General features: G+C 40.9%; 1 protein-coding gene across 2 annotated transcripts in view; it reads right to left on the reverse strand.

Moving 5' to 3' along the window:
- The window catches only part of LOC146831577 (cytidine monophosphate-N-acetylneuraminic acid hydroxylase-like), a 567547-nt gene extending 561263 nt beyond the window's left edge, over nucleotides 1-6284 (reverse strand). For both annotated transcript variants that reach the window (XM_085605926.1, XM_085605925.1), the window contains exon 1: nucleotides 6201-6284. In XM_085605926.1, coding sequence (XP_085462052.1) covers nucleotides 6201-6211 — 11 coding nt within the window. In that variant the 5' untranslated portion in view covers nucleotides 6212-6284. The remainder of the gene's footprint in view (nucleotides 1-6200) is intronic.
- Nucleotides 6285-10868: the final 4584 nt, after the last annotated feature.

Consider the following 10868-nt stretch of genomic DNA (forward strand, 5'->3'; position numbering starts at 1 on the left):
AGGCCTCCAGGATACCGCACATGCAAAAACTGCAGCATCTGCAAACTGAGCTGTAATAAAATGACAAGAATACCTATAACGCAGGGGAGAGAATTTGTCATAAAAGAATGGATTGACTGCAATAGCAAATTCTGCATCTATGTAATAATTTGCCCCTGCAACCTTCCGTACATAGGTAGCACGATTCGACCACTACGAATCCGGATTCAGGAACACTATCGCAACATTCATAAACACACTTCTGGTCACCCACTAACTGAACACTTTGAGGAAAAACATCATCACAAAAAGGACTTCCGCTTCTTCGGTTTGGAAATTGTACACCAAACCAAGAGAGGGGGAAACCGTGAACTTAGACTACGGAGACGCGAAAGTGAACTGATCATGAATTACAATACAACTAATCTGGGACTTAACAAGGATGCGGAAATGCATGTATGGCTAGGAGATCACTAAAGGTCTAACGGTACTCTGCTCCTCCATACTGTACAATCCGTCTTCCCAGCCAGAATACACCATTACTTTACCCTCCTTCTGTATCATTTAATATCATACGCTTCTTAGCGTCTATTTGATCATTGGGAAGACTCAGACTATGACCATTGGACGGCCTATTTTGTGGCCATGGACCTTTCCGGTTTACTTATCATTCCTCTGGTATACTCTGATTTCCTTCAATGTACTCAAGTGGTTTTTCATGTTATCATTACTTAATGTTATTGTCAGTTCTACTTTAAATATGTCCTGTAATGCTACTCTTTCGCACTTTCTTAAATTTTGACTCTCATGAAATACTTGATTTTACTTCTATTCTTTCAATTCGACCAATATATCCATATCCTCTCGCCCGGTCTTCCCACTGATTTCTACCCGTCTTAACATGGCGCTACCTACCAAAAAACACCTCGTTTGTTTCCATTAAAAATCACCTCGTTCCAAAATGGCGCCTGCGCATGAACCTCGTCTTTTCCGGGTTACTACCCGGAAGTACTAACACGCGACCTTTTTAAGGATGTCTGTTTCTATTGGTCTCACTTATCGAATTCAGCCGAAGACATTCACCGAACCTGGCATTAGCCGAGACCTAAGGTAAGCAATAATACCACCACCACCGCAGTGTCCCAGCTTACGCTTAGCTCACATGTTACATCAGCCTTTCTTTGTTCTTCTTCCCTCTAGAATCCAGGGTTCAATAACCCTTTCTCTCTAATTGAAACCCCAGTACGAGATTAACCGGTAAGTGATCCTTGGATCACACCTTGAACCTCCGACGACACTGCTCACCTTTTTACCGGAGTGCACTACTAGCTTAACACACTCCAACTACGTCCGTCCTTTTGACTGCTTTGATTTTAACGTCTAGCTTCACTATTCTCCGTTTTGTCGAGCAACTATGAGCACCTCTCACAACCCATTATAGCACTACTGCTACAACCACACGGACTTTGTTCCGTTTTGACCGCCTCTACCTAATTTACAGCCCTTGATACTCATTCACTATCATTCTATCCCCTAGTGCATGATACTGCAATCCTTAAACCCTATTGCCCGAACTTGCTTCAATTGTAACGCGCCACCTCTCGTTTTATTTAAAATCACCGTATCATTGTTCTTCTCGTTTACTTCACCACGCCCCCTTCTTCCGCGCTCCCCACCGATTGAAGCCAGTGATACTAATTCTGATATCCTTTCTTCCATCATACATCTTGACCCCGCTGCCCCTGATGCCGCCAATTACAAATATTCTGTAAATATACGTTCGCTTTAATCTACTTGACTTTCTTATGTTACTCTTGTTTTTTCTACAAATCTTAATTATAACGCTTACATTTAATATGGTAACTTTTACTTCATTGACGATTGTACTCTCTAAAAAACCTGCGCCTTGTTGATTGCACGATTACTATGAAAACCCTCTTTAATCCGTTACAACCCGTTCTGCATACACGCGACTTTTTGATTGATCTTGTTATGATACTATATGCAACACTATCTCTTTCTCTTCAATGACCGCATGCTGTAATTTGACTTCTAATTTTGTTCCTCTCTGATTATGATATTTGACCAATGTACCATGCAAACTTTGAATTGATTTCAACCTGTCTCTCATATGCACGCTCTTTTTATATTGGGGCTCAATGACTTTTTACACAAACCTGTGTCTTTTTCTCTCTTTCTGATGTCAATATGTTTAAATGACCATCCTCGATATTTCGTATGTATAAAATTGGAATGTTTTCCATTCTTCTCTTTAAATTTGTCACTCTCTTGAAAACTATCATCTATCAACTATCGTTACCCAGTGCACTCCTTCCATCACTTACATGTCACTTAAAAATATTTTAACTCCGGTTCTCACAATACTCCTTCTCACTCACACCCTAATATTTTTTTTCCTTAAATCCCTCACCCTTATACTTCCCGTTCCCTCTTACATTAACCTCTTGTAAATTTACCTCGCCCACTTCTCGCACCTCAACTCTGTCCCTCCCTTCTCCCCTCCCTTTTTTTTCTCTCTCTTACTAACCCCTCTATACTTACCTTCCACAACTTTGTGTGATATGTGCTCATCACTGACCGAATTCTCCTGAAACTTTTGTTGTTACATTGCCTATATACAGCCCTGAGGAAGCCCCAGGCCTGATGGCCGGTTAGGGGGCGAAACACGTGTTGGCTGTGCCCTTCTCCTTTCTTTATTCATACTTGACGAATAAAGCACGATTATATGACTAAACACCATCGGATCTATCTACATTGATTTGGAATTTTCTTCCTTAGAAATCTAAGATTTAAACTCTTGCCCGGATACACCTTTACAGTTTTACTTATTATTTAATTCCACCTTTTCAAATTAAACTATTCTTATCCTTTTCAATTCTCTATTCCTTTCACAAACGCTACCTTCAGCTCCTCTCTCTACACTATAAAGGACTCTTTCTCTCTGATCCTGTCTAACAAACGTCGTTGCCTAGCAACCGACGTTCATACGGCGAGTCGAAAGGGACAAATAAACTCATTTCCCTCGCGCGCAAAGTCCCTCCTTCATTTCCACAATACAATCATACGCGGATCGCACAGGAACCCTTCCTTCTCTCCTCACACCAGAATTCTACACTACATCACCCGGTAAGCACGCGAGCACCGCTCGCTGTTATTTCAACTTCAATTCCTCGCGCACACTGCACATTTCAAATTTGAACGATGACATTTAAACTGATTTCCTCCTTGTACTTTTTACTTTTTTCGATGCCATTTCCTTATCACACTCGACAAAATTCAATAAAGAAAACTAAAAACTGCGCTATAATTTCATTTTCCTTCACCTCTCATTCACCAAGCCTCATTCAAAATATCAAGATACCATCCTTTTGCTCATAAACAAAACCCAATTATAATCTTCATTGAACCTTTTCCTTCCCTTATCATAAATTTATTTTCCTTAACTTAAATAATACTAAACCTTTTAAAAAAATATTTTTACAAGTTCCTTGTTTTACTTCTAAACCTTATCATTTCCCATAATCATTTAATCATTAAATATATTCACTTCATAAACATCACACAAAAACATTTCTCCTCATTTTAAATTTCCCAAATGTAAAGTGATACTTATCTCATTGAGCAGCAGCAATAAAAGAAGGGAGATATGTAGATGTAGAGCAGTTTTGTTATTATTGGAATGTTCTTAGAGATTCTGAATTCTTTATTCTAAGAACATGGTTTTATTTATTTATTTCTTGTTGCTGCTGAGTGGTAGCAATGGATTTATTGCATAATGTTGGCCTCCGTGTCGTGTCATAAAATGAGGTGCTATCATGTATATTGGTCCCAAGATGGCTGCCAACACTTCTTGGATGAAGTACTGACAGCCAATCAGATCTCACGATGAGATGTGTGGTTAGGCTCCGCCCAGATATATCTATCTTTTTAACTCTATTTTTCTCAGGAACTACTGAATGGATTTACACCATTTAAGCAAAACGCACGAGTCTGAACTGAGGACTACCTCTTTGCCAAATTTGGTGTAATTCCGTTCAGCAGTTCGGGCTGTAGCTGCGTCAACAGGTCCTAGGGGAAAATGCATGGGGAAATCGCATTTTGGGACTCCCCTTTTTCTCGGCCCCCGCTTGACGAATCACCGTGAAATTTTCAGGATAGGAGCGGACTGGAGCTCGCCAAAAGTTTCAAAAAGTTCGCGAAGATTCGTCAATCGGCGCCAATGTTATTCCAAATAGAATGTTGCAGATTTCCTATGGAAAATAGGTCCTAACTATAACTACCTACTGGCGCCTGCGCTGTTCACGGGGTGGTCAGAAAAGTGCATCGTAAAACCGTGCCAGGTGTTTCTGCCATCTTCACAGCTGTCTCGTTGTATTCAAAAGAAGAATACACATTCTTGCTTGCTAGATAAATAAATGTCGAATAATTATTTTTAGGTGCGGTTAGCTTAACGAGCCACATAGCCGCCTCCCCGAGTTCTCCAGTAAAGATGCGTGTTTGGCAAATGCAGATAAGGTGAAAATGCTAATGTCCAGGGGGCATATGTATCAAGCGAATTTTTAGTCGCAAACGCTGCGATTCGCAAAATACAGCGTTTGCGATTAAAAATTCGCAAAACGGGATGTATTAGGCTAATTCCCAACGCAAATTTAAAGAATCGCTATATTAGCGATTTCTTAAGTTTGCGTAAGCATTTAAGAAATCACAAATTGCGATTTCTTAAATGAAATGTAACACTCACCAAAGGATTGCGATTAATCCTTAAGAAATCGCAAATTACCACCAACTACTAGTTGGTGTTAATTTGCGATTTCTTTTAAAAATGCACGTTTTGTAATTTTACAAAGTGCCACGTGACGCACATACATGCCCTTAGGGCATGTATGTGCGCCATATGACCACACATGCTAATTTCAGGGGTGTATCAGGGTGTCATCTTGACACCCTTGCACCTTTGAAATTATTCTCAAATTGCGATTAGCAAATTGCGATTCGCAATTTGAGAATTACTTCCCATACATTCCTATGGGTCTCCTGGCCCATAGGAATGAATGGGCAGGTATTCCTTAATTGCGATTTCGCAATTTGCTAATCGCAATTAAGGAATTTTAAGAAATCGCAAAAAGTTTGCAATTTTTTAAATACAGAGACAATGGCGGACCACTGTGTGTAACAGATTACATTCTCAGCAGTGAGGAGGCAGCCGTTTGCTAACATTGTCCGGTCAATTAAACGCTCACAGCTGACATCTCCTTTGTTCTGCTTCTGTGGAGTTCGAATTCTGTAGTTCTTTAACTTTCAGCAGGGGTTGGCCTATAAGGCAGTCACGCAGTGCTGGACAGACTACTCTGATAGGTCAGTTTGAAAGTCAGTTTTTTTGGAAGCTTGTGGGCTCGTCTTAAGGTCTGCTGTGTCAGTTTCTGCCGATTACCTTGATATTAGGACAAACATTGCCTTCAGCAAGCTCAAATCCATGCAGTCAAGCATACATTGGAAAATGCTTATAGTACGTGTCTTTAGCAGTTCAGAACTGCCCCGATTTGCAAACATGGGCCATTTATTAATGTATCTAATTCATTAATGGCGGACATAAGCCTCCTCAGATAGAGTATGAGTGATACCTATAGTTTACAGTGCTGGCAAATAGCAAAGGTATGGGAATAGGGGTCGTTTTCTGAATCAACTTCAATGTTATTTAGCAAACGGCTAAACGTACCATAAAATCAATTAAAATGATCAACCAAAGTGTAAATTCTACACATGGAAAACTGTGAGTACTAATAATACATAATCTACAAAATCTACAAATTACCCCTATTTTCCACGTTCAATTATTTACATAAACTAAAAATTGAACTATTTGTAACAGCTTTCATTTGATTATCACAGTAAATAAAAACCTAAAAGTGTCCTGAGACAGTTAATAATATTTTCAAAAATCAGCGCCGCTTTCCCTCACGCAGGACAGTTAGACAGATAGTACATATCACTTTTGGAAACCACACCACAGAACCGGCGGTAATATGTCAAGGAAAAGAAACTTTTTCAAAATACAGGAAGACAGACACACAACTAAAGGTTTAATATAGTAGGTGTGAAAAAAACATACATCTCAATACACTGTACCTAGCATAACTGATCAACACCAATACAGTTCTTTTATTATTTCGAAAAAAAGACAAAGGACGGACAGTACATACCTTCCATCCATTATGCTAAGAGGACCCAGCTAATTAACAAGCAGCAGTTTAGTCAGTTGCTCCTGCGATGAAAAGGAGTGATCTGAGGCAGTGCAGGCTGAACAAGTTTATCTTGCTATGTTCATACGTCATGGTGCCAGGACACTCCTTAATAACTCATTAAGCACAGGCGTTTTCCCAGAAGTATTAAAAAAGTCACACATACACACATTATGAAAAAACACTAACCTCAACGCTCAATACCATGACAACTACAGACCTATATGAAACTGATTATTCCGGGCAAACTTACAGAAAGAGTAGCCGTTGACCAAATTTCGCAATTGATTGAAGACAGACCCCTACTCGCCACTATAACATGCACTGCTTATACCCTTTCATATCACATCACTTATACCTTCTGAAATATTAGCATTTATACCAACGCTTATGGCATCAGAAATCACATAATTTCTGAGAACAAAGTGCACTGCAGAGTGGCGAGTTAAGGTTATTGTAGTAGTAGTAGTAAAAACTATGGGGCATATGCATCAACAGTAGCATTTGCGATTCCTTATTAGCGAAAAATAAGGAATCGCTAATAAGGAATAGCAAAAGGCTATGCATGTAGGAATCGCTATTCAAATAGCGATTCCTTAACATTCCTTATTACCGAATCGGTAATACCGAATCGGTAATAAGGAATACCTACCCATTCATTCCTATGGGCTTGGAGGCCCATAGGAATGAATGTAAAGCCATTCTGTATTAGCGATTCGGTATTACCGAATCGCTAATAGCTGGAGCACTTTCAAGGGTGCCAGGGTGTCAAAAGGACACCCTGTTGCACCCCTGAAAATGATATGTGCACATATGCTGCACACACACATGCTCTAAGGGCATGTGTGTGCGCAACATGACACTTTGAAAAATGCACAAAAGAGCATTTTTCAAAGTTTTTGCAAATTACCATGCAGTTCATCTTCATGGTAATTTGCTCCCCTTATTAGCGAAATCGCTAATTTTTTAACTTTGATGCATTGCATTTAAGGAATCTCACTTTGGGATTCCTTAAATGCAAGAGCTATTTAAGGAATCGGTATTTAAGGAATCCCTATTTAAAGAATCGCTATTTAAGGATTCCTTAAATACCGATTTCTGCTTTTGGGTTGATGCATTGGGATTGGGTATTTTTTACTTAATACCGGGAGCTAATAAGGAATCGGTATTTTACCGACTGGATTTTGGCTTGATGCATAAGGGTGTATATTCGGTAGCCAAGTACCATCAAAGTATACATGGACAAAACAACGCAATAAATACATCAACATACAATCATAAAACATCATGCTACTCAAGCTCATTTAAAAAACAAATGCTATTAAAAAGTCCTTCTATGGGAACACTACTTATGTGCAAAACAAGAGCAATGTTCTGACAGGACTATGTCCGACCTTTGCAGTAAACAAGAGCAAAGGTCAGACAGCACTATGTGCAGATCAGGCAATAAACACATAAAATCACAAAAATGTTATCCTTTTGTGTCATAAAAATAGACATTGTTAAAATTAGATGGTACATACAAATTAGCCTAGACGCTGGAAGTAGCGGTCTGTAGTCTACCGCTTTTGTGCCAGACTGCCTTTAAAAATTTGCTCATAGCAATGACAATTGAAGGAGTAGTGTCACTCTTTAAAATTCTAAAAGCCACCAAGTGTTTGGTCATCTCTGGATTACGACATGTGGGATAATCCATTTCCGGTGTGGGCCAAGATAACTGGGACAGAATAATAATAGATGTATCTTGTCCTCATTTTACAAGCAACACGCTGGACAAATACTGGAAACTGGGTCTTTGTGCCATTTATTGGTAAAGGACCTTAGAGGTAAAGTGCAAAACTGAAAACGAATGTAAAGGCTTTTAGGTAAGGGAGAAAAACCAAACTCAAAAAATTCCTCAAAATGGGGGAGTGGTTTAAATATCTAAAAATCTGTTTGTCAGTGTGCCAGTTGACTGGTTAATTGTGTATCCATCTTGGATATGGATCAGTTTACAGTTATTGAAGTTATTGTTATGTTATGTTATATTAAATTTATAAAGCGCTCAGCTACTCAAAGGGTCCCGGCTCTTACTCCAGTACGAAGGCGAACTACAACTAAACCAGGACCTAAAAGAGCAATGTTTTAAGCTTTTTTCTAAACAACAATGGATCATGAATGACCCGAAGTACCAATGGTAGCCCATTCCAGGCCAGACCGGCTTTATGAACAAAAGAGTTCCCAACCAGCCTTTGGCGCTTAAACTTAGGAATTTGCATCAGCAGCTGATCAGAGGAACGAAGTTGTCTACTAGGTCTGTAGAAAACAAATCTTTTTTGAAGATAGGAGGGACCTGACCTGTATAGGGCCCGATGTACAATGGATAACATCTTGAATATCAATATTAATGGGCTCCTTTCGTACGCGCAGTGGGTGCGCAGATGGCGCGCTGAAGGCGCGCTTAAGGCAAGCCTGTCTGCGCCCGTCAGCGCTAAGTCAGGGCTCAGGTCGAGATATACTGCTTTTACAACAAACAAATGATGGACGGAATGCTGACAATGCAGACATTCTCCCCCAGTCAAGAGATCTGGGTTAAATCCATCGTTCTTTTGCCCACTGCGCCACCCCAGTTCAGACATGGCCATATGCAAATCAGTCTTGACCCTGTGCCTCATGGGAACAGTCCAGCCCGAACTGCCAAGCCACGTCTTCAGCCAGGATAGCTTGACTCCAGTGGCGTAGTGAGCACGTCATCAGCCAGGATAGCTTGACTCCAGTGGCGTAGTGAGCACGGGTCCCACCTCTGGGCTTGGCAGTTCGGGCTGGACTGTTCCCATGAGGCACAGGGTCAAGACTGATTTGCATATGGCCATGTCTGAACTGGGGTGGCGCAGTGGGCAAAAGAACGATGGATTTAACCCAGATCTCTTGACTGGGGGAGAATGTCTGCATTGTCAGCATTCCGTCCATCATTTGTTTGTTGTAACGCTTTTCGCCCTAAGTGGGATGGGTATTCCCAGACGTTGGACCCGTGCTCACTACGCCACTGGAGTCAAGCTATCCTGGCTGATGACGGCTGATAGCCAGAAACCGGTCCTAGGATGCTTGATTCCGGTCCAGGGAAGACATGGCTTGGCAGTTCGGGCTGGACTGTTCCCATGAGGCACAGGGTCAAGACTGATTTGCATATGGCCATGTCTGAACTGGGGTGGCGCAGTGGGCAAAAGAACGATGGATTTAACCCAGATCTCTTGACTGGGGGAGAATGTCTGCATTGTCAGCATTCCGTCCATCATTTGTTTGTTGTAAAAGCAGTATATCTCGACCTGAGCCCTGACTTAGCGCTGACGGGCGCAGACGGGCTTGCCTTAAGCGCGCCTTCAGCGCGCCATCGGCGCACCCGCTGCGCGTACGAAAGGAGCCCATTAAATAGACTGGTTAATGTCAGAGTACGACGTAAAAAAAGTGTACCGCTGACGGCGAGGAGCGCGCGTCACATCCCAAATGACGGGTAGCCGAAGATGGCTACGTCTACAGTTCTATTGTGTGGTGTGTATGCAGGAACGGTAGTTATAATGAGAAGGTGGTGTATAAATTAGAAATTTAAGGTATAACTGTCACTTTTAAATTTGTACAGCATTTGAGCATGAAACGTTTCGGGGTGATCCAACAAGCAGGGACTGAGAATAAGGGGGGTAAAAAGTGTTTTCCTATGGCAATTCCCATAGACTCTTTAGACATGCCTACCACCTGAACTGCTGGATGAAATTACACCAAATTTGTCACAAAGCTACCTTTTGGTGTGCAGATTGTGGTTTCTGTATTTGGCGTTATACCATTCAGTGGTTGTTCAGAAATGTATGGAAATCTAAATGTGTTTATCTGCAATTGCTGATAATTTGCAATGAATCGAGAATGCGTGCACCAACAGGAATGCTTTGATTGGCTGGCTGTAACCTGAGCAGAGTTTGGGCCGCCATTCTAGTTTATGGGGGCACTCCCCAGGGCTGAAATGGAATGAGGGAATTAGGCATAAGGAGTTTGGTTTGATGTCTCCAGACCCCATGAGAGGAATATAAGTATCTTTTTTCCATCAGTGATGTCATTTGAGATGTGATCAGTGATGTCATCAGTGATGTCACTGACCATGTCATGATTGAGGTAATCTGTGAGGTCATAAGCAGTGCATTGCTGGGACGTAAGTAATAGTCAGCTCAGATAACTATAACTACTGAATTTCTATGGTTTTCTACAAGTGAAATGTGATGTGCCTATCTATAATGCCCTTGTAACCTTTGTTATGGCAGTGAATTTCTAAGTTATTTTAATTATATTTCCTAACTATAACATCACTGTAACCTTTGATTTTTTTTACTGAGTTTTGAAGGTTTTTCTAATTTGATTTCCTAACTGTAACCTAACTGTAACCTGTAGTCTTTGTGAATGGGTGTGTAATTGGCTAAATGGGTGTGTGACTGGTTGTATGGGTCTGTGAATGGGTATGTGAGTTGCTGTATGGATCTTTTAAATAGTGTTTAAGTGGCTGTATGGGTTTGTCTGTAAGTGGGTGTTTGAGTGGTTATGTAGGTGTGTGAGTGGATGTGAGAGTGGCTCTGTGGGTCTGTGAGTGGGTGTGTTAATTGCTTCATG

The sequence above is a fragment of the Triturus cristatus genome, chromosome 5_1 (assembly GCF_964204655.1).
Source record: "Triturus cristatus chromosome 5_1, aTriCri1.1, whole genome shotgun sequence".
In the NCBI taxonomy this organism is placed as follows: domain Eukaryota; kingdom Metazoa; phylum Chordata; class Amphibia; order Caudata; family Salamandridae; genus Triturus; species Triturus cristatus.